This window comes from Phycodurus eques, chromosome 6 (assembly GCF_024500275.1).
Source record: "Phycodurus eques isolate BA_2022a chromosome 6, UOR_Pequ_1.1, whole genome shotgun sequence".
In the NCBI taxonomy this organism is placed as follows: Eukaryota; Metazoa; Chordata; class Actinopteri; order Syngnathiformes; family Syngnathidae; genus Phycodurus; species Phycodurus eques.
In genome coordinates this window covers 13,677,001-13,703,078 of record NC_084530.1, presented here as the reverse complement: position 1 = coordinate 13,703,078, position 26,078 = coordinate 13,677,001, and the positions used below count along the sequence as shown (strand labels likewise).

General features: G+C 39.2%; 2 protein-coding genes across 7 annotated transcripts; both read left to right on the top strand.

Annotated features, from left to right (window-relative positions):
- Positions 1-182: 182 nt before the first annotated feature.
- Positions 183-17,256, top strand: tmc8 (transmembrane channel-like 8). Of its 4 annotated transcripts, none has more exons than XM_061680461.1 (25): positions 183-343; positions 510-732; positions 908-1,050; positions 1,883-2,018; positions 2,105-2,156; positions 2,240-2,379; positions 2,796-2,943; positions 5,060-5,233; positions 5,323-5,474; positions 5,561-5,630; positions 6,746-6,843; positions 6,935-7,121; positions 7,283-7,440; positions 7,524-7,679; positions 8,177-8,255; positions 9,162-10,520; positions 12,994-13,272; positions 13,348-13,644; positions 14,334-14,607; positions 14,721-15,053; positions 16,201-16,254; positions 16,382-16,480; positions 16,602-16,630; positions 16,706-16,790; positions 17,003-17,256. In XM_061680461.1, the coding sequence occupies exons 1-16, from the start codon at positions 307-309 to the stop codon at positions 9,264-9,266; spliced, it is 2,058 nt and encodes a 685-aa protein (XP_061536445.1). In that variant the 5' UTR covers positions 183-306; the 3' UTR covers positions 9,267-10,520; positions 12,994-13,272; positions 13,348-13,644; positions 14,334-14,607; positions 14,721-15,053; positions 16,201-16,254; positions 16,382-16,480; positions 16,602-16,630; positions 16,706-16,790; positions 17,003-17,256. The 4 variants fall into 4 exon arrangements, with proteins under 4 accessions (XP_061536445.1, XP_061536444.1, XP_061536442.1 ...); XM_061680460.1 differs by having other exon boundaries at positions 902-1,050; positions 16,602-16,626; XM_061680458.1 differs by having other exon boundaries at positions 902-1,050.
- A 135-nt stretch (positions 17,257-17,391) lies between these two features.
- On the top strand, positions 17,392-24,911 carry si:dkey-93h22.7 (platelet endothelial cell adhesion molecule). 3 transcript variants are annotated; one of them, XM_061680074.1, is made up of 12 exons: positions 17,392-17,561; positions 17,641-17,667; positions 18,557-18,743; positions 18,856-18,959; positions 22,016-22,288; positions 22,373-22,678; positions 22,756-22,854; positions 22,949-22,976; positions 23,307-23,352; positions 23,468-23,533; positions 24,010-24,110; positions 24,228-24,509. In XM_061680074.1, exons 1-11 carry the CDS (start codon positions 17,528-17,530, stop codon positions 24,070-24,072), a joined length of 1,233 nt encoding a protein of 410 aa, XP_061536058.1. In that variant the 5' UTR covers positions 17,392-17,527; the 3' UTR covers positions 24,073-24,110; positions 24,228-24,509. The 3 variants fall into 3 exon arrangements, with proteins under 3 accessions (XP_061536058.1, XP_061536059.1, XP_061536060.1); XM_061680075.1 differs by lacking the exons at positions 24,010-24,110; positions 24,228-24,509 and adding an exon at positions 24,776-24,911; XM_061680076.1 differs by lacking the exon at positions 24,228-24,509 and having other exon boundaries at positions 23,875-24,073.
- The last annotated feature ends 1,167 nt before the right edge of the window (positions 24,912-26,078 follow it).

Genomic DNA, 26,078 nt, shown 5'->3' with positions numbered 1-26,078 from the left:
GTTGGGGTGTAGTTCTCTGTCCAGATGATGGCAGATCTGACATCTGTTCCACCCACTAAAGTGTGAGCTGCTCTAAAGGGACTTTGAAGAGCTATGCTAGCTCTAGATCAGCCACTAAGGAACTGTGAATATGACTCAACAGCAATGTCTAAAACAGGATATTGTGACTGAGACTGCGGAACTAACTTTATTATAGCAAGGTGGCTGCTCAGAAGAAAATGTTTTCTGTGTAAAAAATTGTTTGTGACCAATATTGCGTTGGTACATTTTTTTTTTTTAATTGAGGAGCTCATTCTGTGGGATAAAATGGAGAATAATGTCAACTTTACAAGACTCTTATCAGGTAACGCAACATTGTATTCCAAATGTATCTGTACATCTGTTATCTGTGTGGGAGACTAGAGGATTCTTTTCCCCAGACTCTTGGTTTAAAACATTTTAAAAAGCCAAAGCAAAATTGTCACTCTCTCATTTAATTGATTTTCTTGATGTTATTGTGCCTCCAAAAGAAAGCGGTTGTTCCACCCTGTCGTCAGACTCCTGCGAGTATTATCATACAGAGATATTCGACCAGCTGCCTAGCATCCAGTTTTTCTGGCCTGAGCGGAGCAGACAGGATGCTTCAGAGGTTGATGAGGAGCTTGGACACTTGTCCAGAGGACCAAGAGACAAAATTTCTACACAGCCACTCAGGAGTCTTACCATGTGCATTCAAGGAAAAAGACATGCCAGGTGGCCAGCTGACCACACATGAGGCAGCATGCTTCTTATTATTTTATTTCTTCACTTTGCACTGGAAATTTGCATTATTGGTTATCGTGTTTTTTTTTTTTTTTTACTCCACTGCTCAATAAGTCTTTAAATTCCATATTTTCTTTACAACTCTTGGGATTTCTCATAGGAACAGAAAGAAGATGCAAACCAGCAACATTGGCTTCTTGGAGTCGTGGAGGCAGAGCCAGAGTACCAACACCAAGAGGGTGTGGTCTAAATTGGGAGGAGCTATCTCAGGACTGTTACCATGGCAGCACACACTACATGTCATTGAAGGTATAAAACAGATTATTCAAATCAGTGACGGGCGGTGCATTTGGTACCTGGGCCTTCAGTGGGAACTTCCCAGACTTGAACCACCTCTTAACTTACAACCACTATTAAAACCCAATAATAAAAACCATCAATACCATACTAAAACACAATATAACAGCATACAATTGTGCCACGCAGTTCAGTCAATATTTATCAAGAAACATAACAAAAACCTAAAAAATTTAAATAAAATACATCCCACTTACCAAAGATGCTGATTATTAAATACATTAAATAAAATACATCCTACTTACCAAATATGCTGATTATTAAATGTATTAATGTCTGCAGATCACTACATATATCTTTTGCTTGGCAAAGTTGGCTTTCTCTAAGCAACCAATCAGAGGATGGTAAAATGCTGATCACATCGAGGGCCAGCTTGCTTGGCCATGTGAGGATGAATTTGGAATCTAATTGGGTAAAGAAATCGTCTCATAGCTAATGTAGTTTAAGTTAATCAGCCAGCACTACTGATTCTGAAGGCCCTGAGCAGATTAGTTTGACATGGCAACACTGAAATCTGATTGGACAAAAACCCCAACATCCATGTACAGTACTCGAAGCAGTGCAGCCAAGAGAAAAGTACAGTGTTGTGAATAAATTAATACAATTTCATGGAACAAATATTATAATTTAGGTCGCAAATGTAGGTTAGTGGTTTTAATGGTAGAGAAGGCCTTGCTTACCCTGAGTGTCCTCCACTGGTTTAGACGGTATATAGTATGTATGATGATGATGATATGTGATATTAAGTAATTCAATAAACCTCACATTGACTGATCTGTTTCAGGCCGGTTTGGTGTGGGCGTGAATGCCTATTTTGTATTCCTTCGATATCTGGTATACCTGAATCTAATCCACTGTGCTCTAATATGGGTTTTTATTCTGGGGCCTACAACATTTTATGGTAGCGACAACAAAAATGGTGAGTCAGCAGAAAGAGTGATATGACAGGAAATAAACCGCAACTGACTTAGATTGACAAAGCATTGTTGTGTGTGAATTCACAGGACCCACTGAAGTTTGGAGGCAATGACTCAGTTCTGGATTTCTTTCTGGGATCGGTAATGTTCTTTGTGTTTGTGTGCATGCTATGTTTTAGGTTATTTTTCTCTTGTTTTTTACTGTAACTCTTTCATCTACTCAGGGCTACCTGGATCGTTCTCCAGTGTTCTATGGTTTCTATACACGTGGTTCACTCAATTATCCTTGCTTGAATACCCCAATGCTGTACTTCAGTGGAATACTGGCTATCCTCCTCCTCAGTGTCATCATAGAGATCCGTAGGTCAGCGGTCCAATAAATAATCACAGTGTCAGAATCATTTTGATTCGGTGGCATGTAATTGGTATCATTGTTTTTACTTTTGGCAATTGTGACCTTGGAACAACAGCAGTACTTTAGTATTCAATATTGATGAACGCCTCTCAAGTTGTGCTAACATGAGTGTCATTGATAATTTTACGGTGTTAAATGATTCAAAGATATGCCGCAATGCAATGTGATACAAGTTGTTATTGTTTATTTTCATTATCACCTTAGTTTGTAATTGTGCCTAAAATTAGCTAAGATACTGAAAGCAATGCATTAATATGAACTATAAATGCTATTCTGTCTCAACTTACAGTAATTGTTCACAAAGTATCGTCCCCTGCATCTTAACCGCTGTTGAGTTTTCTTTTTTTTTTATCAATGATAACTAGAACAACAGTTGGCTACAAGCACACGTGGATGCTGGGAAAGCGTTCCAGGATGAATGTGAGCTATAAGATCTTTTGTGGCTGGGATTTCACCATCCAAGATGCTGATGCAGCCACGCTCAAACGCAGCTTCCTGAGGAATGATCTCAAGGTGAATGGATAGCTATATTTAAAGTTTCATTTCCATTTTCCGAACCGCTTTTCCTCACTAGCGTCGCGGGTGTGCTGGCGCCTATCTCAGCTGACTTGGGGCGAGAAGCGCGGTACACCCTGAACTGGTTGCCAGCCCATTGCAGGGCACATATATTATAAACAAACAACCGTGCACACTCACATTAACACCTACGGGCAATTTAGAGTCTTCAATTAACCTGCCATGCATGTTTTTGGAATGTGGGAGGAAACTGGAGTACCCAGAGAAAACCCACACAGGCACGGGGAGAGCATTCAAACTCCACACAGGCAAGGCCGGATTTGAACCCGGGTCTTCAGAACTGTGAGGCAGATGTGCTAATAAATCAGCAGTCATCTACCGTGCCGCCCAATTTTAAAGTTGGGTCATAAAATTTTAAAACGAATCTTCAACTGTCAAATATTTAGAATTCTTTATTCAACATTTTCATATATTTACATGAAACAAAATTTGGTCCGGCGGCACGGTGAATGACTGGTTAGCACATCTGCCTCACAGTTCTGAGAACTGGGGTTCAAATCCCGGTGGTACAGCAAATGGATGGATGGGAAACTCGGTCCAGGAAGGTTTAGTGTAATAGAAGCACCCGATATCTCTAACCTCAGTGGGATGAACTTGAACAGCAATTCTGTGGCAGGAACGCTGGTCCAACAATAGTTCCGAAAAAAATATCACAGATTTTATAATAATACAGAGAACCCTCACTATTCAGGGGAGAAAGGGACTGAGACCTGGAACGAGTAGTGAAATCTGTGAGTAATTCATTCTTATACATGATAAAAACGGTTTATAATTGCCTGTAAATGAGTTGAATAAGAGGTATTTTTGTCAAAATGAAACTGTCAGCTCACTTCAACATAGTTCCTTAGCACCAAGATGCCAAATGATGGTGGCAAAGCACGATTGTTGTCAAACTAAAGGTCATTAATTCCCTTTCACAGAGTTCCTGGAGCCAAAGTATTGTATTTATTGCTTTGACCTGAGCACAAAAAAACAGTGAATAGGTGAGATTTTCGGTGAATAATGGCAAATAGGTTTCACAAAAAAAAATTAATAAAGAACAGTAAATGCGTGAATTTGCGAGACCTGTTTTAGGCTGGAGCTGTTATTTGTTGAACCTCATGGCAAAGACTCACAAGGGAGTCAATATTACATAGTTATTTAGCTGGCTGTGTTAATGTCACTTGTTTGCATGTTGATTCTATATCAACTTTTACACTTGCACTGGGGCAACCCTTTTTTTGACCCTCAAATGTCTCTGTACTGGTGGCTAGGGCTCATACAGATTTCAGAAACTGGGTTGGCAGTTCCTGAAGCGACACAAGTTATAAGACAGGGGTTCTTAAACTTTTTACATGAAGTACCACCTTAAAAAGTACTTTGTTCTCCAAGTACCCTACCTCAATAATGAGCAACATTAAAATACAGCAGCGTAGTAAGCCTGGGTTTTCATAGAAAACGAGACAGCCGTTTTACTCCTAAAAGGTATGTGTAATTGTATTGTAAGCTATTATAACATTTTGCAGCTTGAACCTTAACACTCCACTTAAATATCAATCCATCCATCCATTTTTTTATGCCACATATCCTCATTATGGTCACAGCGGAGCTGGTATCTATTCAGCAAAATAAAATTTAAAAAACTGTACTCAAATGATGATTCAATTAAATCAAACAGTCCACAACACAAATACAAACGGTGTTCCTAACATCCCTCACTAGTCCACACCCCTTAAAGGCACACAGCTAAGGTGCACAATTGTTGTTGTGACTTCCAGCTTTTGCCAACCTACAGTATTTACACTTTATGAACGCAGTTTATTTGTTTACATTCTCTTTTATGTTTTTATACAATGCTGTGGTATTTGTCTTGATTAAAAACGTGACCAACATTTTTTGGGGGGACTGATTAATTGAATTTTAATTCATTTAAATGATGTATGTATTTGATGTATAAGTAAATTAATTAAAATTAAGCCAAGGTATCACTGTCATAATAATCTAATTACTACAATCAATAGTATTAAGGGTGCGAAAATGAAATTTGGGGGTGGAACATTTTTTATCTTCTCAGCTATACTTGGAGGAGCAGCGTTTCTCCCAGTATGAGGCACGGAGGACAATGTGGCAGTGGGTGCGTCTCCACCTGCTCCGGATCACTTTCAACCTGCTCGTTTTGTCTCTGCTGGGTGGAGCGTTTTACCTCATCTACTTTGCTACCGAAAAATCACAGTCTATCAGAAAGATAGTAGGAGTTCATGTTATATGCTATATAAGATTTGATTTCTTGGTGAAAAGCCTTCTCTTTGTGACACCCCCAAATCTTGTGTTCTCTAGAGCAATCACTACTGGTTGGTCAGTCTGCTCCTCCAGTACCTCCCACCGATCACCATCACCTTTGTCAACCTTTTCCTCCCTCACATCTTCCGAAAGATTTCGAGTTTTGAAGACTACTCTTTCACCATGCAGGTCAATATCACACTGGTGAGGTAAGAAGGACAGCATATACTGTATTATAATATAAGGAAATCCTCTTCTACATGCACACAGCTGAACTCACATTGTCTTTCTTTAGGAGCATCTTTTTGAAGCTCGCCTCGCTGGGGATCTACTTATTTTTTGTCTTCACAACAACACATGAGCAAGTAAGATGGGTTTTACTGTCATGGCAATTTATGAACCAGTGCTTTTGCTCACTCACTTGGAGACGATTGTCTCCGACAATCATGATGCTGATGCACTCGGCAAAGCTGGACAAAAGTAGTCTTTTTTTTTTTTTTTGAGGACCATGATGTTCGCAGATGACATTGTGATCGGCAGTGAAAGCAGGGACCATGTGGAGGAACAGTTAGAAAAGAGGAGAGGAGAAGGAAGTAGAGGAATGAAGATTAGCCGAAGTAAGACAGAATATATGCACATGAATGACAGGGGAAGAGTGAGGCAGCAGGGAGAAGAGATAGCAAGGGAGGAGGACTTTACATACTTGGGGTCAACAATCCAGAGCAATGGTGAGTGGCGACCCCTAACGGGACAATGCATAAGAGAAAGAAGGAGAATATTCAGTACTCAGCATGAAAAACTGCAACAGCAAGAACAACTTCAGTCCCTTAGATACTGTATATAAGTAATATAAAATGCACTAAATAGGGTATTGAATTAAATACAAGATGACAAGGTGGAACGGTGGGCGACAGGTTAGCACATCTGCCTCACAGTTCTGAGGACCCGGGTTCCAATCCAGTCTCCCCTGTGTGGAGATTGCATGTTGTCCCCGTGCCTGTGTGGGTTTTCTCCAGCTACTCTGCTTTCTTTGTCTATATGTGCCCCGTCATAGGCTAGCAACCAGTTCAGGGTGTACCCCGCCTTTCGCACAGAGTCAGCTGAGATAGGTGCCAGCACACCTGCGACCGTAGTGAGGATAAGCAGTATGGAAAATGGATAGATAAATGGATAAAATCACAAGTAAATACCTAAATGATGTGAGTGAACAAAGGTACTGTACCTGATGAAACAAGGTGGCAAAAAGATCAAAAGTACTACTCCAGGATTTGTTGACTGTTATTTGCCTTTGCACCCAGCCACTCCCCCCCCCCCCCCCCCATCCCCTAGTGGTATTTGGGTCCGAAGCAGATGCTTAGTTCGCTTATGCTTTTGAGCCTACCAAGGTGTTTGGAGCCCCGTCATTTTCCGTATAACACACCATTATGTATTAATATGAAAAACCCATTACACCTTAAACATTGTTCTTTCTGTCCCATAGTGCACGGAGAATCAATTTGGAAGCGAGTTGTACAAGCTCTGTATCTTTAACTTCCTTGCCACTGTCTGCAATGCCTTCCTCGTGAACTACCCCAGGAAGTGGGTTTATATGATCATTCCGTTTTGAAGGTAAAGATAAATTGTACCAAGCAATTTGGGTAATCCCTGCATTCTCTTTATCGAAAATCAGGCTGGTGCAGGAGAAGTTCCGCTCATCATTACTAGCCAAGTTATTAGGGAAGCAACACTTCTTGGTTCCCTTCAATGTGCTGGATCTGGTCTACGGTCAAACGGTGTCCTGGGTGGGTGTCTACTTCTGCCCGCTGCTGCCCCTGATAGGAACTATCACGCTGACAGCTACGTTCTACATCAAGAAGGTTAGCTAAAATGACTCATCATGTCATCTCAATGCCTTTTATAAAACACAGGCCATTGTTAGTCCAATAATTTTAGAAAAATAAGAAAATGACAATGTAGAAACAATACGGTGACGGTTCAGTTATATTTCGGATGAAAGTTCACATCTTCACATTGTCAGTTCACAGTCTTGCGGTGCTGTGTGGCAGAACAGAGGATGTTTCGAGCCTCCAACTCCTTCGTTTTATTCCACTTCATGTTGCTGCTCGGCCTTGTCATGGCTGCCACCACCCTGGGCTTCACCCTCTTCCAGGAACAAACCCCACTGGACGCTAAAATGTACTTTTTGTTAACTGCAGAAGACTCATTCCTACATTTGTACTTCAATGATCAATTTCATGATGTGTTCCTCGGTGTGGCAGATTCTTTCAATATTCCCCCTGTGGCCCATTTGGGAATGGACAAAGTGTGTTAAATGTGGCGGGAGTGTGTGTGGAAAGTCTTCCAAGCCTGGCAAAAACCATTATCCGCTACATGACGTCCAAGGCCTTTGCACTGTCACTCATACTTGCTGAGATGTAAGTAGATTCAACCACAATCATGGGCCTCGGCTCCGCACATGTGGTCTACTTGTTTAAATGCTGAAAAACAACTGCTGTATACGAGTAACACAATTGCTTCTGTGATGCTGGTTAACTCACAAGATGTTGTAATTTGAAACCTAATGATGGAAAGTGAATAAATGTTTGTATGTCAACTTCTTAAAAAACGTAAATATAATAGACACATGCTTACATCTTCAAAGTGAGAAATACATTCTGACACTCAAAATATACATACACATAGATTTATACAAATAAAAAATAATTACTGGTAAACATTATAACCTACAAGCTGTAGACTGAAAAGTATAATATATTGAGAGACTCATGTCCCAAAATGTGTGTAATAGACCATGTTCACAATTGAAAACACGAAGTTATTATCATCAATTATCATCAATTAAATCATCCAGTTATTTTATCAGATTTTCTGGCAGTGCCTGAAAGTGAATTGCAACATTCTGTCTCCTCAGTATTGTCTTAACCTCCTATGTGTCACGAGGACGAGCCAATCAAAAGACTATTGAGAGATTGAAAGATATGCTGGTTATGGTAAGTCATGTCAATAGTTGAAAGATAGTACAGTATTGTGCAAAAGTAAATTTATTGTTTTAAAAATGCTACAATGATGCTGCATGAATATTTCTCATTGTGTTAATGTGAAACACATTTTGTCTTCAGTTCTTTTGTTGTCTCTTTTCACTTCTATCAACGTGTTTTTACCGTATTTCTTTTATTGATTGTAAAATCACCGTGTTGTTTCAAATTTGCTGTGAAGTTGGATAGAATTGGACAGACTGTAAATACAGTATTCCCTGCTAATCTCTCTTCGTGGCAAAAGTCCACTACTAATTGGCTTATAATTGCCCATAAATAAACCAAGATGGTGGCAAAGCACTACTTTTGTATTAAACTGGGCTATGGCATGACTAAATGAAGCTCCTCCTCTCATTTCAACATAGCTCTTAGGCATCGAGATGCCACAAGATGGCACCAAAGCAATACTTTTATATTAGACATAGCTTTAGCCTGAGCACAAAAACAGCCAACAGGTTCCCTAAAAATATGTGAGTCGGTGAATTTGCGAATGGCGAACCCCAAGTCTGCGGGGTAACATTGTACTGTAGTTATTGTAGTATACTGTAACATGCAGTCAAATGCACAGCAGAATTAGTTGGTGCATTGCAAACTTAGTTATTACCAAAAACAAAGACAACAATTCTAAGGAAACACCAAAGTAAAGCTGCAGGAACCTGTCTAAATGGAATGGAACCCAAAATGTCAATCTTTCCTACTATTTACTGTCTCAAAAATGACTGCTGCGAAAAAAGACAATTAAAGCAACAAAGTCAGCGGTGCAGTAAGACCTTTGCACGGTACTGTATATTTTTATAAACTGCAACAGCCTTTATTTACTTTATTAATTAATATACTGTATGTTTTTCTTTGCCTTCACAGAGCAGTTCAGATAAGCGTTTCCTGGTGAAAAAGCATGCTACAATGGTCCGACATAGAAACATCTCCTCTGTGCATGCTAGAAGAATGCCCTCTCAATCCACATGACTGGACCATTAGCCTTTCCTCCCACTGAAGCTAAAACATTTCACTGACCCACACCGCATTTGAGTATTACATAATACTCTCGATGTGTTCCTGATCAATTGAATGTAAAAACAAATGTAATGCCCTTTTTTATTGCATGGTTCTCCTGTATTAATTGTAATTATACCACCGTAATTTCTTGTGTATAATGCGCACCGCCAAAGTTTACCTCAAAATTCTGGAAAACCTTTCAACCTATGTATACTGCATTTTTACAATGCATGATTTTGCTTCTACCCACATGATCAAAAGTTTTAGTTTTTTTCAAAGAATTATTCTGAAGTTAAGCACTTTCTTAGAACACATAATACTTTATAATACCTTTATTGACTTGCTCTTATTTTGAAATTCACAGCCCTACTTTTATTTAGTAAATGAGAAAATGAGTTGTGCTCATATGTTTGATTACCCAGGCAGAATTTGTAAGATGTGTACAATTCTTTTAAGAAAACATGAAGGACCAGGCGAAACACATTGAATTTTATTTTAATGGGATTCAAATTAAACTGTCAAGCATTTCAGAAAATCATTATCATTTAACAAAACATAACCATTAAGAAATGATGGTTGTTGTTCAGTTATCTGTCGTATTTAAAAAAATAAAAACAATGTTTCACAAATTCTGCCTGGGTATGTAAACTTATGAGCACAATTGTACATATATGCAGTCATATGTACCCCTGTCATACTGGAATGAAAGTGTAGGCTACACCTTTTTCATAACCTCTAGGTGGCATACTAGAATGAAAGTGTACAACTGTTTCATAACCTCTAGGGGGCGGTGGCATAGTGGAATGAAAGTGTCCAGCTTTTTCATAACCTCTAGATGTCGACATACATTTATAAAATGTGAAAGTCTTTTTCATTTTCTCCTATATCTATATGTATAATGCACACTATTGACTTGGGACAATTTTCTGGGGGTAAAAAATGCGCATTATAAAAATTACGGTAATTTATTTTTACGTTTTGTTAACGAGAGAAAATTTCATATGCTCGTGTATGTTTTTGTATCCCTTGTTAATAATCAAAGTACTGAGCGTTAAAGCCATCTGTGAAGTCAAAGATGACGTCTAAATTGTTATCTTTTTCAAACATGTGCGTAACAGCAGGAGAATTCACGCATGTACACGTAGACAGAAAAAAATGTTTAGTGGTACATTTGAAGCTGTGTTATGAGGAATTTACACACACTTTTTTTGTTGCCACTTCTGGGTGAGTGAGAGAAACAATATATTGATTTTTTTTTTTAAATGAAATTTACTATGAAATGATTTTGATGTATACTGTTTTAGTTCACATTCCCAAAAATCAATGCAATTTTTTAATGAATAAACAAAGTTTGATACTAAATAATTATATTGGCTTTGAAGATAAAATACCATGTTCCAAATTATCATGCCAAACACTTTCAAAAAATATACATGCATAGGTTGAGGAAAAAAAATTCGTATTTTTTGCATTACATAGAAATCTTTTTTTGTAACTTAAAACACTATTTTTTCCCAATACACATATTTGCCGATCAAATTATATATTAACATGCGAGGGGCTCTTTTTTCACATTAATACCTCTGTCATCTGTTGAGCTTGTAAATTAATGGATAGTTTCTGCCTGCATTTGATATAATGATTCAATAATTAGTTGCTGTCTGGAAGGTCTACTGTAGTCCACCATCATAGCTCTTCTATTTAAGGACACTCCAAAGGTTCTAAACAGGGTTGAGGTCATGGGATGATGATGGCTACACCATCAGTTTAGGCAGCCATAATTTCAATGGTATTTTCTGTATTCTGCGGTGGAATGCATGTTGTTGCTTTTTGTTTGTTTGTTTGGTATGTTTTTTTCATACCAGTTTAACAGCTGCACTCTTAGTACCACTCATTGGCCTGACAGAAAATATCTTTCATTCATTCATCTTCCGTTCCGCTTATCCTCACTAGGGTCGTGGGCGTGCTGGAGCCTATCCCAGCTATCTTCGGGCGAGAGGCGGGGTACACCCTGAACTGGCCGCCAGCCAATCGCAGAGAAAATATCTCTTTACACATTAATGGGAACAAACAAATTTTCTCTTAAAGGCAAAATAGTTTTTTTTAACAATACGATTAAGTTAAATTTAAATATCCATTGTTTGCATTCCTTTTACGAGTCATTGGACTATTCCGTGCTATTCATCAGCGGAAAGATGAGTTTTCCCAAACTAAATAAAAACTATGACTTGCTTAATAGTGTGGAACAATTGCCTTTTCCAATAGGAAGAAAATATGGTAATTTGTTTGAGATTGATATCATTGAACTAAACAGAGAGAACCAACATGTACACAAGCAGAAAACCAAAAACTAAAAATTACAACACAAAAACAAACAACAAAAATGTATTTCATGAAGATCCTGTGCAGAAAATGCAAAATGATATGGAAAACAGACTTTGCCACAATTAATAAAAATTTCTCCAAGGACCAATATCATTTTAGTTTTCAGTGATGATCAATATGTTAAAATGTTCTATATACGTTTACCACATCCTGGACCATTATACTTTTAGTTAAGGAGTTTGGTCTACTTGTATTTTTTGTCTTGCCATACTGTTAAGGTGTAATATAGATATTAATTCAAATACAGTATCATGCCTAATTTCCCCAGATCAAGTGTGGGGGAAAGTAACTGTCAATAGAGTAATTGTTATTATTTTTTAATCATCTTAACAGTTATGGTAGAATGGCTCTCTGAATGTTCTAAATTCCTGTTTCAAAGCCATTTTTGCATTGAACAGAGTAATGCTGCCGGGAGTGTCACGCCGACGTCATGTTGTCCTTCTTCAGACAAGGGGTTCTCAAACATTTTGGATCTGGGGACGAATTCAACCAAATTAAATGTCATGAAATTAAACATTTATCTATCATCGCTAGATGTCGTGCAATGCTTCTACTATTATCATGGCTGTGAACTGTGAGGAGATAGTTTAGAATCACATCATCAGTGTTGCCAACTTCGCGATTTGGTAGCTGTTGTTAGCATTTTTTATGACCGTTGCAGCGGATATATATATATATTTTTTTTAAAAAACAACTAGTATCTTTAATTTGCGCTATTAAAGAGTCAACATGAGCTGAGTCAGTTTCAGTTTTCAATTTTTTTTTGCATATGACAAGAAAGGAGTGGAGTCAGTTGTGCTGAACATTGTCCATTTACATGTGGCAAAAGCAATGATTTGACCACGTTGGAAACTTTCCGCCCATTGTATGTACTTCCAATCTGCAAATATTTTGCTGAGGTTGCTTTGCTTCACTGAGTTTTTAATTGGCCCAAAGAGGAGGAATAACTGGCTTTTATTGACATGCTGGGCCCCATAAGTAGGTAAGAACTTTTAAAAAATGCTACAACTAATAAGTCATTGCAATTATAATTATTTTGTGGACTGCTGAACTATGGCTCATGGATCCCAAGGATCCGGGGAGCCCAGTTTGAGAACTGCTTTAGACCACAAGAGTTGAGACTAAATCAACAGCGCCTCTGCTGGCTGAAGTCAAGGAGAGTACTCCATTTGGCCTCCTCTATCAGTCAAGTCCATAAAATTGACCCAATTCTTAACAATCAATTAATCATTGCAATATTATGCCCAGTCCCACTTCTACCAACAGTTTCATGTGAGTAACTAGTTGCAGTGTATGTCATGGATTTCCTCAGGTGGATCCATAGCTTCTCACCCGCTACTCAATGGTCCTGACATGGCGTACCTTGGTTCACGAGTGGTTCTGCAATGTATTGCGCCCGACTTCTCTCCACCAGTCACATATGAACTGAGAAGGGACGGTCTCCTGATAAGCGTGAGAACATATCTCCAAGACAACCAGTCTGCCTCCTTTTTACTGAAGGTCACTGTGAGATCAGAAGGGTTGTACCATTGTGAAGCAAAGACCGAGGGACGCACAAGACTGAGCAACAGCATCAGACTGAGTGTAGTTAGTGAGTATCAAGCTTAAAGATGCTCATTTAGGTTGGTGTGAACACTAATAATCTAGCACTGTATCTCATTTGCAGCTCCAGCATCAAATACCAGGGTGAACTCTGACCCCTTTCCTGCAGTCCTATACGAGGGTTCCAGAATGGTTTTGAGCTGTGACGTTGCAAAGGGCTCCCACCTCTCCTACACCTGGTTTTTCAACAGGATGCAGGTTACCTCTGCTACCTATCCTCAGCTACACATCACCGGGAATAAGCTTGTGATGGAAAGGGCGACTCCACAGCATGCTGGGTATTATGGATGTATGGCATGGTCCAGGTTGCGGGACGACCAAAAGTTTTCCAGCAGCTCAGACGTCAAGGTGGCAATCAAAGGTATAGATTATGAATGAAAATAGTTACTGTATGTTCAGTCACAATTTGTATGATTTTGCCTTCATACACGAGGGCATCACAATGGCGTGGTTAGTGGTGGTTAGCATCTCACCATCTCGGCCTCACAGTTCTGAGAGCTTCTGAGAGCTGGGGGTCGAATCTCAATGTGACCTGAGACCGAACGATAGCCAATGGAAGTGACCTGAAAACCTTATTATGTTTGTGATGTGCTGTGTTGCTCAACTCAACTACACAACACATAAAGGGAGCAACCCCACACAGCCCCACCCCCATCATGTGTGGTGATTTCGCATTTTAAAGATGTGAAAAATTGGTGTTTATGTAGCAAGCAGAAGAAGGCTTGCTTCCCAAAATTCTTTCTGGGATTAATAAAAAAATAAAATAAAATAAATTTTTAAAAAGGAGTCGATATTTGGAGAATAACATTTGTCTCACTATACTGTACTTTGTTCTAAATTTGTGGAGGGAAACAATTCATGGGTTATGGAGGAATTAAAATGATGACACTCTACCAATACTGTACACATGCACCATGCGGTTTTAGTACAGTAGTTTCCGGTCATTTTCTAAAGTAACTGTAAATGGCATCAAACGTTGCATTTATTGGCTGTTGTCTAACTTTACTTGTCATCTTTCGTCATTTTCTTCTGTCCTCATTCATACTTTAGTCCATCTTTTGAAACCGGAGATCTCGCTTTCCATCTTCAAAGACGGGAACGAGATACCGTGGTAACGTGACCTGCTGGGCGTCCAGAGGAACTCCTCCGGTCAACTTCTCTCTTTCAGTGGATGATAAAGTGGTGGCCTCGGTTATAGCTTTTGACTCTGTCAGTGCCTGGTTCAATGTAGCTGTGGTCCCCGGGCTGGATATGGGCGTGGCTCGGTGTTTGGTGAAAAATGAGGTGCAGGAGCTGCTGAGTGAACCTCTGACACTGGAATTGGGTATGAGCTACTCATGAGAAGGGACTATCCTTATTGCTCATTCTGTTTTTTTGTTTTTTTTTAATTATTATTAACAATTCAATTATTATTATCATTCTGCTCTGCTTGTCTAGTCCCAGTTGGAGGTGACGTAAACGTTGAAGTTGAATATCTCTACAGATCGGACTCCAAACTGGCTGCGGCCAGACTGACATGTCATGTCAGTCGAGGGTCTTTTCCTTTATTCTCTTGGCTTTTTAATGAGTCCTCTCTTCCTTCTGAGACACAAATGGATTCCTATCTTCGGCATATCCGGCCACACTATGCCTTGCTGGACTGGAGACGTACTCTTATTCTGGCCAAGGTGGACCCCGAGGAGGCAGGGTATTACCGATGCAGGGCCAGGGACAGATATGACGACTCTGGTGCCTGGCTGGATAGTCGAGCTGTCCTAATCCAAGTCAAAGGTGAAAAGATCAACACTACAGTACAGTATGCAGATTGATATCTGCTCTTTGTAGGACTACTGTATATATAGCTAAATGTTTTAATTAAATAAACCAAGTATAGCCTATGCTATGTAGTTTACCATACGACTTCTGTATATAGCATTTATAGAGGAACCTTTAATGTTGATCACAATTCTGGCAAACTGGCTGATGTGTTTACGTATTAAGTAGAAATAATTTGTTCCAGGTCAAACTGTCACCATCATGAACTCTTTATTAATTGTACAGGCAATGTCTTTAAGTAACATTCAAGTAACATTCTACCCGTGCTCGTGTGGATTTTCTACGGTTTCTTTGGCTTTCTCTCACATTCCAAAAACATTCATGTCAGATTAATTCAAGACTCTAAATTGTCAATAGGTGTGAATTTGAGTGTGAATGGTTGTTTGCCCATTACTCCATGCCCTGAGATTGGCTGGTGACCAGTCCAGGATGTACCCTACCTCTGGCCCAAAGTCAAGCTCACGCACGACCCTAATTAGCTTTAATCATTTTAGCTGTCATTCAAATACCGTTGCTAATAGTAAACATAAACACAATCCAATGTGTATTTATCGTTAACTGTGAGGACAAATACGGTGACAGATACTGCGACGAGTGCATATGCAGCGCATGTTCTTATTTTATTATTGATGTTGTCATTGTATTGCTTTAGTCAGACTGTATTGTACTGAGTACAAGGACAGGACAGAAATGCAAAGGCAGAGCTGCGCATTGTATCGACTGCCATTCAAGTTGTAAAGTTTATGGTCTATATGGTCATTATACCATTGCTCAAACAAAACATCTGATGTTTGGCCTAAGGCTTCTGCACAGTACTGCACAACAATGACTAAATATAACAATAAATTGACAATTCTCTACAAATGTTAAATGAGAGAGGATGAGATTTGAAGGTCTGCCGTATCTAGTCTGAATACCAAGTACACTTCGATTTTACTGAATGGCACAAGACAGCAAATTACTTTATACTGTGTTTCTCAAACTATGAATTGTATTTTAAAATGCCAAATTATACCTTTAAAAGCTGTAAAGCACATTCGATATCCTTTTATCTAATATTTGTGCACTCCTTTTGTGATTATGCATTTCAATTCTTCACCAGACTTGGTGCTTGACAACACACCCCGAGAAACAGCTTCTCCTGAAACATCACCAAGTAAAAAGCTCATACTCTTATCCAGAAAAATGATTTAAATGCTGTCGTTGTGGAAAATGAATGGATTGATGGATGCTTTACATATGTCCAAATACAATAACTTTCCTATTTCTTTCTACTCCACAAGTGACCACGGAGATCATTGCCATAATATTCTGCTCCTTTCTCCTCCTAACTTTGGCAGTCAGCAGCTACTGTATGTACATGGCGATTGACAACAAAAAAGGTGTGTATATGTGTGTGTGTGTGTGTGTGTGTGTGTGCGTGCGTGCATGCGCGCGCAGAAGTGAGGGGGAATTTTCATGGCTCCAGAAGTTAATGTGGCTTTCTCCACCAATCTTACTCAGGTCTTCACCCCAGTTCAGCACCAAAGTGAGTGAGTATGCATACTTTGCTACATGTATTATATGTTAAAAAAAAAATGCAGTTTGTTAAAGAGTCTTCCTTCCAGTGCCACTTCGGATGTACTGCCTTTGTCTATACCTATCTTCCACTTGGAGGGCAAGCAGGCTGATACAGGCTGTATAAACACTCAGGTAACATAAGAAAGTAAAACTGCAATGACATTTTCAAAAAATCAACAGTAGTTAGCTGTGCAGAGTAAAATTCATTGACTATGGCTCCAGAATTTTAAAAAATGATTTATTTATTTGTCTGGTTTGAATGGAAATATATTTCAATTGAAATGCTCTTCAGTAGCTCAGCAACAAGCCAACATCGTGACATTTTTTTCTTTTTGTTGTTCTAGATTTTGGAGATCGCTACATGATCATCTGACTCTTCAAGTCCTTCTTATTGTAATTGTCATTTTCTGTGATCAGTTATGATGTCATTGTAGTTCACACATTTTCTGTTCACCAATATTGCTTATGAGAACATTAAAGCAATCCTTTATAGACGAATATAAAAGAGCAATATTACTGTCCACTAAGAATCTCTGACAAATAAATTGTGAAAATTTTTTTTTTTTTTTTTTTTTTCAATTCAGCAAAGAGAAATAGCTTTTCACTGTTATGTACAGTATGTTGAAGGACTATGAAATAACAGCATCACAGTATGAAATAATTTGTTCTTCCTGTAACTGTGACAGAGTGGGCGGCTGTGGGAGGGAGATGTATCGTCATGTTATCAGTTATTTGCACGTGTCAACGAATTGCGTGTGTGTGTGTACGTGTGTGTGTGTGTCTTCTTCAGAAACTGTCAGAACTCATGCCTCATGCTATATTATTACAAAACAGCTTAAAAGAGATTTTCCTCAATATATTCTTCAAGAATGTTTCCATACCTTCTTGTGGGCATGCTTTTGGGTAAGGATAATAATTCAAAGTGCACTGCAGCACTCATTGTACTTGAAACTTTTTTAAACGCGTGTCTTGTGCTTCTTAGCGTCATACTACTGCAGCAAAGAAGACAGTAAGTGAATGCTTCATCACAAAAGTGGTTGTATTTGATATGCTTTTTTGTGTATTGTGGAGGTTCTAAACATATCTTTTATTAGCTAAGACATTGGGACAGCCAGAGTTGTTTGGCCCTTCAGTGGCTTTAGTGAATGACATTGCTGACTTTAATTGTCAACTGCTGGATTTACCCAAAGAATGAAACTATCCTGCTGGAGTTGTTCAAGTGGGTATTTTATGATTTGAAAAAAAAGTGCTTAAATGTTTTCTCTCATATAAATCCCTCAAATTTGTTTTCCCGGGGAGGGAAATCGCAACAAGTTGCTGGGGTTCGAAATTTCCAATGTTGCGTCGTTCCCCATTGTTATCAGAACTTTTCATGAAGGCAACCTGGAGTGTGTGGCCAGAGCACTGAACTATTCTCAAGTGGAGCCCACTGTCAGCTATACGCACAACCTCAAGGTCATTGGTGAGTGGTTCTACAAGGGAAATGTTAAAGATTAAGTTAAATTAAAATATTAAGGGGAAAATTAAAGAACAGTGGCCCATGCGCAATACTTTTCCAACCCCTGAACTATGGGAACATTTTTGAGTTGTCAAAAGTCACAGACCACACACCATGTTGCCATTTGTTTTGCTTGTTCTGGTCCTACGGTTAGGTTGTGGATTACAAAGGGGGGCAATGCAAGATAAGGTTATAACTCAAACTTTGTATGTAATTACTGTTTATAAAACACCAACATGACTATTCATAGAAGTCAATTATATCCAGACCATAGATCATATGCACAAGCTCATAAATATGGTCACCTGTAACCCACTCTAACTGGACATTGCAGGAACGTAAATGACAACATTGCAGGAACGTAAATGACAGCTCATATTTTACTGCATCTCTTCTGCAGAGCCAGTTGCAGGTGCAGAGGTCATCATTCAATCCGGTTCAGATGAGTTTTTTGAGGGGAGGACACTGGAGCTGCAGTGTACTCTTACAGCTGGAACTCATGTTTCTTACAAGTGGCTAGTAAATGGTCAGCCTTTCTCACAATCACAACTCCACTATGTTACAAATAACCAGCTTTTCATCTACAGGTAAGCGATTTCCCAATGTCGAAAATCTTTGTCTGAGACGAACACGCCTGGAAAAAAAAAAAAAAAAACCATACAACAAACTGAATTCAGAAAGGATGTGTGTCACCCTCAGAACCACCTCTGCCGACAGCGGCTCATACATGTGTGTTGCTACAAACCACTATGACACAAGAGTCTTCACATCAAACAGCTCAGAAGTGGAAATCACAGTCAAAGGTTAAATTCAATCGTCATTCAATGTATATACGTTTTTTATTTTTAGAGGAAAAAAAACAATTAGAATTGTAATACAATTAAATTTTCAACATTTATTTTACTGTTAAAAATCCCTCAAGGGGAAAATTCAACTGACACTCTGATGAGTATTTTGTGTTGCACACCACCCAGAGAACCAAACCAAAACATTTGTAAGGAGAGATGTCAGAGTGAAGGGGCACGAAAACTGTTTAAGCTCATCAAAAAATTTAAATAACAAACAAAGATAACCCAAGTAAACATAAAATGTAGTTTTTAAATGGTCATTTTATTTATTATGGAAAAAATACTATTCAAAGCTACCTGGCCCTGTGTGGAAAAGGTAATAAAAACGATGCTAGTTTGCGCTGTTGCCAGGAACAAATAGAAGAGCATCTGGTTGTGTTGACTGTTTTGTATAACATGGCATTGTCATTCACCACAATAGAAATGACAGGGTGAGGTTTGCAACAGCAATCCGCTATAACGTCACGAGACCAAACCTGGAAAACAGGTTAGCGGGCTTCCTGTATGTGCCGCAATAACTAGCATAACAACGGGTTGTTATGCTGTGTGAAAAAGTAATTGCCCATCAAACCTAATAACTGTTTGGGCCCCCCTCAGCAGCAACAACTGAAATCAAGCGTTTCACATACATCTCAGTGGTGATATTTTGGCTCACTCTTCCTTGCAGAATTCTTTTCATTCAGCATTACTGGAGGGGTTTCAAGCATGAACGCCCTTTATAAGGTCGTGCAACAGTATTTCAATTGGATTCAAGTCTGCACTTTGACGAGGCCACTCCAAAATCTTCATTTTGCTTTTTTTGTTAAACCCTTCAGAAGTTGACTTGTCGTTGTGTTTTGGATCGTTATCCTGCTGCACACCCCAAGCATGCTTCAACTTGAACTCACAAACTGATGGCTAAAAATTCTCCATCCATCCACCCATCCATTTTCCGAGCCGCTTCTCCTCACTAGGGTCGCGGGCGTGCTGGAGCCTATCCCAGCTATCATCGGGCAGGAGGCGGGGTACACCCTGAACTGGTTGCCAGCCAATCGCAGGGCACATACAAACAAACAACCATTCGCACTCACAGTCACACCAACGGGCAATTTAGAGTTGTTAATTAACATACCATGCATGTTCTCCTTCAGGATTTTCTGGTGAAGACCAGAATTCATGGTTCCATCAATCATTTCAAGTCATACATGTCCTGAATGGTCAAACATGACATTGTTGATGTGATGATCTTTTTCCCGAACCGCTATTACATTCATGCTAGCTGTAACGAGACACACACCTTCCAAAAAGTTTAACTTTCGTCTCGTCATTTTGTAGAGTATTTTCCCAAAAGTCTTGGGAATCATTTTGTAAAAGTAAGAAAAGCCTTTATGTTGTTGCTTTTTTTTTTTTTTTTTTTTTTTTTTTTAAATCAGCATTGGTTTTCACCTTGGAACTCTGCCATGGATGCCATTTCTGCCACTCTTCCTTATTGTCACGGAGCCTATCCCAGCTATCTTCGGGCGAGAGACAGGGTACACCCTGAAATGGTCGCCAGCCAATCGCAGGGCACATAGAAACAAACAACCATGCGCACCGACATTCACACAAACGGCCAATTTAGAGTCTTCAAGTAACCTACCACACATGTTTTTGGGATGTGGGAGGAAACCGGAGTACCCAGAGAAAACCCACGCACGCACGGGGAGAACATGCAAACTCCACACAGCCGGGATTTGAACCCCGGTCCCCAGAACTGTGAGGGAAATGTGCTAACCAGTCGTGCCACGCCTGGCAACCATCATCCATCCATCCATTTTCTGTACCGCTTCTCCTCACTAGTTTCGCGGGCTATCTACGGGCGAGAGGCCAGGTACACCCTGAACTGGTCACCAGCCAGGCTGGCAACCAGTGGTTCTGACATTTTTTACACAAGTGCCACCTCAAAAATACTTTTTACTTACAACATACCACGATAATTAAAGCATTAGTGTAGTAATGTAGTAAGCACAAGTTTTAGTCAAAAGCGAGACAGATTTTATTACAAAAAGTATATTTAAAGGTCCCTTATTTTGCCTACTTAGACCTCCATAGAGTAACCCTCTAACATGGATTTAGTATAAAAGTGTCAATTTCCTTTTTTTTTGTCATACAAGTGTCCAGAAAAGGCCCCTTTGACAGCTACTTCTGTTTGACCCAGTTGTGTATCCACTTTGTCCATATTTGGGTGAGACCGCCCCCTTTCCTGCTGATTGGCTGCCTCCCTGTAGAAGACCCACTTGTGAGAGCACACATGTTTGTTATGTTGACAGCGCTGGCTCAGGAGAGGTAGGCGGAGATCTTCGCTAGTGATGTAGAGAACCTCGAGAAATTCTAATGACCTGATTTCAGGCCTCTTGGCAGAAAAAGGTCTGGAACTCAGGAATGCATGGATGATTTTAATTTATATTTCACATGTTTACTGAGGCACCATAAAATATTACATCCCAGATACCAGAAAAAGTTGGTTTGGTAAAATATGGCACCTTTTATATTATTGTAAGTCACTGTAACATTATACACACTGTTTGAACATTAACAGTGGACTTAAATATATATATATATATATATATATATATATATATATATATATATATATATATATATATTTTTTTTTTTATTTTTTTATTTTTTTTTAAATGTACTTATATATTGATTCATTTAAAATGTATTGCACATAAAGGTAATCGTACCTAAATAAATGTTTGAAAAGAAACAAAAAAAAATCTAAAACATTAAATACAAATGTATTGTAAGTTAAATACAACTGAACTGCACTTAAATGTACTGTAGTGAATTTAAAAAAAAAAATGTAAATCTTTAAGCCATCATATTATGCACTGTTTATTCAGTGATTATTTTGTTTACCACTAGTGGGAGCCCGGATACTATTGTTAGATGGATCACTGTAGTAAGTTTTTTTAGATACGTTGCTGAACTGGATTTCGTTTGACTGAAGCTTGACAAACCCTATTTCAACATGTTTATTTCCTCAGACATGGTGTCGAACCCTGACATTTCCTTCAAGGTGCTAAAGGAGGATTCCTACAACTATTTTGCTGTGGTCACCTGCCAGTCCACCAGGGGGACACTGCCCATCACCTTTTCCCTCTACAACAGGACAGAATTGGCTTTCAGTATGACAGTTAATGAGACAAAAGCATCCTTCAAGGTTCCATTGGTTTTGAGCAGACACTTAGGATGCCTCCGGTGCCAAGCCAATAATGGCAATGAGGATGCGTTCAGTCAGTGGTTGCCCTTACAAGTTGGTAGGTTTGTTTTTCCAAGGTGCTGCCAATATTGCGAGATCAACCAATTTTAATGTCTCTCTATTTGTCTTTCATCAACAACAGTAAGTGTTAGTGGGCCAGTGATGATGCACTATGACTATGACATTGGAAAAAACTATGCTGTAATTGGCCTGAGATTCTACTGCAAGGCGACGAAGGGATCTCATCCACGGTACCAGTGGTTCCTCAACCAAACTCTTCTCCAAGGTCGAGGAAGCTTTTACTACACGGTCAATCAGCCACCAGACCAGTCCATCCTCCTGCTGTCTGTAGGGAGGAGCAGTGCAGGGACGTACCATTGTGAAGTGTCTGACATCTTTGACAACACCACTGCCATCAGCAGCAAAAAACAATATATAGACGAAAAGGGTAATGTCATTCCAGTCCTGCTTCTGTTTGGATTGAATTGAATGTATTTTGTTTCCCTTCTTGCTGTCCCCACACAGTGGTCAATCGTCTCCCTGTTTCTGTGGTGGCTGTTGTTTTTGGATGCTTCACTTTCTTGGTTCTCCTGGTCTCTGCCTGTTGTTTCGATGGAGTGTTTAGTAAGTCCACAATTAGTCACAGATGTTTGTTTTTGTTTGCTCTGGTTTCTCTTCATTGTAGAGTCAAGTATAATGATGTTAACTCTTCTTTCAGGGACAAGAAAGAGTGGAGAAAATTCCCTGTGAGTTACGGTTCTGTATTTTTTTTTTAAACAAAATTGTTGTCCAATCCAACTTTATTTATAGTGCACATTTAAAACCAAAGGGACTTCCAGAGCTCTTAATCTGGCATAAATTAATTTTCAGCAATAAAGTAGCTGCTGATCTATGAAGAACCTTAGTCTGGCAAGCATTCAGATAACAGTCTTCTCTAGAGCTTCTAGGTTCTGAATTAATAAATATAGTCCTGAATTTAATCACAACAACAAAAATAACAAGCACTAGCCAATCATCTGAAAGTTCAAACTGTTCTGAAGAAATGCTATAATAATGTTGTTATGTTTATTTCTTAGTGTGAGCCAGGAGATGGAGACATTTGCTGCAGACGAGGATGAGCTGGTTTGTCCGATTTCTGGATCTCTGTAGTTAAAAAACTCAATTCTGCATATAGGCTGATCACATCAAATATCGAGAATGGCATTGCTAAAACGAATATGTGAATCTACGCTTGCAGGAAATTTCAGAGTATCACGAGGATGATGATGTGGTGAGGTCAGCCAGATGTGATGAATTAGATTGGGTAAGCTCACATACAGTTGCAAGAAAAAGTATGAACCTTTTGATATTCCAAGGATTTCTCCGTAAATTGGTCATATGTCATCTAACTTAAATCACAAAAATGGACAAATAAATGCTCCACAAACAATTATGTTTTCATGTTTTTAATCCCACACAATGTCAGTGGAGGGTAAAAAAAAAAAAGTATGTGAACCCTTAGGCTAGTGCCTTCTTCAAGAGCTAAAAGGAGCCAAGTGTCAGCTACCCAAAAGGCCATTCAATGTAACAGGATTGGAGGTGTTGGTTAAAGCTGCCCAGTAAAAAAACACAGATTAACAAATTGTTTTATTTTCTACTCTCAAGGAGCATTGCCCGATGTGAACCATGCCTCGCATAAAAGAACTCCCATAAGACCCACAAATGAAGTATTGTTAACTGGCATGAAGCTGCAAATAGTTCCAAAAGTATCTCTAAAAGCCTTGATGTCCATGATAACAGAGACTGTCTCCGAATGAAGATAGTTCAGCACTGCTACTCTCCCTAGCAGTGGCCTCCCTGTAAACATGACTGCAAGAAGAAAGTGCCGAATTCTCAATGAGGTAAAGAACGTCTGGCTAACATGTCTTTTGACAAATCTATGATCAGTAAAATATTGAGAATTAATGTCATTGGAGGACAACATGAGCCACTGCTGTTTGAAAAAAACATTGCTACAGGTGGGAAGTTTGCAGAAGAGCACCTGGATATTCCATGGCGCCACTGGCAAAGTTGAAACTAAAGTTGAGTTGTTTGGAAGGAACGCAACACTATGTGCAGAGGGGGGAAAAGGCACCGCACACCAACATCAAAACGTCATCCGAACTTTATTACCTAGGAATGGTCCAAAATTCCTCCTGACCATTGTGCAGGTCTAATCTGCAACTACAGAAAACGTTTGGTTATGGTTATTGCTGCCAAATGAAGCTCAATCAGTTATTAAATTGAAAGGCTCACATATTTTTTTCACCCTGTACTGTGATGTTTACATGTTGTGTTCAGTAAAAACGTGAACATATATAATGCGTTGTGATTTATCAGTTTAAGAAAATTGTATTTGTCTAATGTTGTGACTTACATGAAGAGCAGATGACATTTTACGACCAATTTATACAGAAATCCAGTCCAGTAATTTCAAAGGGATCAAATATTTGCAACTGTAAATGTCACCAGTAAGTTACTCCAACAAAGTGGCCTCTTTTGTTTACTGAGTGTGTGTTGTTGTCAGGTATCAGAAACCTTTAAAGATGATGGGATGTTTGTTGTTGAACCAGCTGATGAGCCCTGAGGGATCGAACTGCTGTTTTTGTCCCCCCCCCCCACAAAACAAAAGAGTCACTTAAGGGAGCATCTGCTTCACAGTCAAATGGATCAGTTTGTGGTGTGAAACTGTGGAACAGCATGAGTGAGGAATTAAAGCAATGCCCAAACATAAACCAATTTTTAAAAATTCATAAAAATATGCTACACACAGGGTATGGGTATGGAGGGCAGGCAGCATAGATGTACAGCATTAACTGTGTATATAGGAAAAAAACAATTGTGTATGTGGGGGTGTACACATAAATTTATGTAAAGTGTTTATTTGTGATATATATGTATTGGTATAGGTATGTATGTATGTATGCATGCATGTATGTACAGTGGGGCAAAAAGGTATTTAGTCAGTCACCAATTGTGCAAGTTCTCCTACTTAAAAAGATGAGAGAGACCTCTGATTTTCATTATAGGTATACCCCACATATGAAGAGACAAAATGAGAAAAAAAATCCCAAAAATCACATTGTCTGATTTTTAAAGAATTTATTAGCAAATTATGGTGGGAAATAATAATATTTGGTCAATAACAAAACTTCATCTCAATACTTTGTTATATACCCTTTGTTGACAATGGCAGAGGTCAAACGTTTCTGTAAGTCTGCACAAGGTTTTCACACACTGTTGCTGGTATTTTGGCCCATTCCTCCATGCAGATCTCCTCTAGAGCAATGATGTTTTGGGGCTGTCGCTGGGCAACACAAACTTTCAGCTCCCTCCAAAAGATTTTCGATGGGGTTGAGATCTGGAGACTGGCAAGGCCACTCCAGGACCTTGAAATGCTTCTTACGAAGCCACTCCCTTGTTGCCCGGGAGGTGTGTTTGGGATCATTGTCATGCTGAAAGACCCAGCCACGTTTCATCTTCAATGCCCTTGCTGGTGGAAGGAATTTGTCACTCAAAATCTCACAATACATGGCCCCATTCATTCTTTCCTTTACATGGATCAGTCGTCCTGGTCCCTTTGCAGAAAAACAGCCCCAAAGAATGATGTTTCCACCGCCATGTTTCACAGTAGATGTGGTGTTCTTTGGATGTAACTCAGCATTCTTTCTCCTTCAACAACGACAAGTTGAGTTTTTACCAAAAAGTTCTATTTTGGTTTCATCTGACCATATGACATTCCCACAATCCAACACACAATGGACGCATCCCCAGAGATACGGAGCAGAAGAATGGCAGCGAGTTAGAGGAATGCCGAGTGGCTATATTTT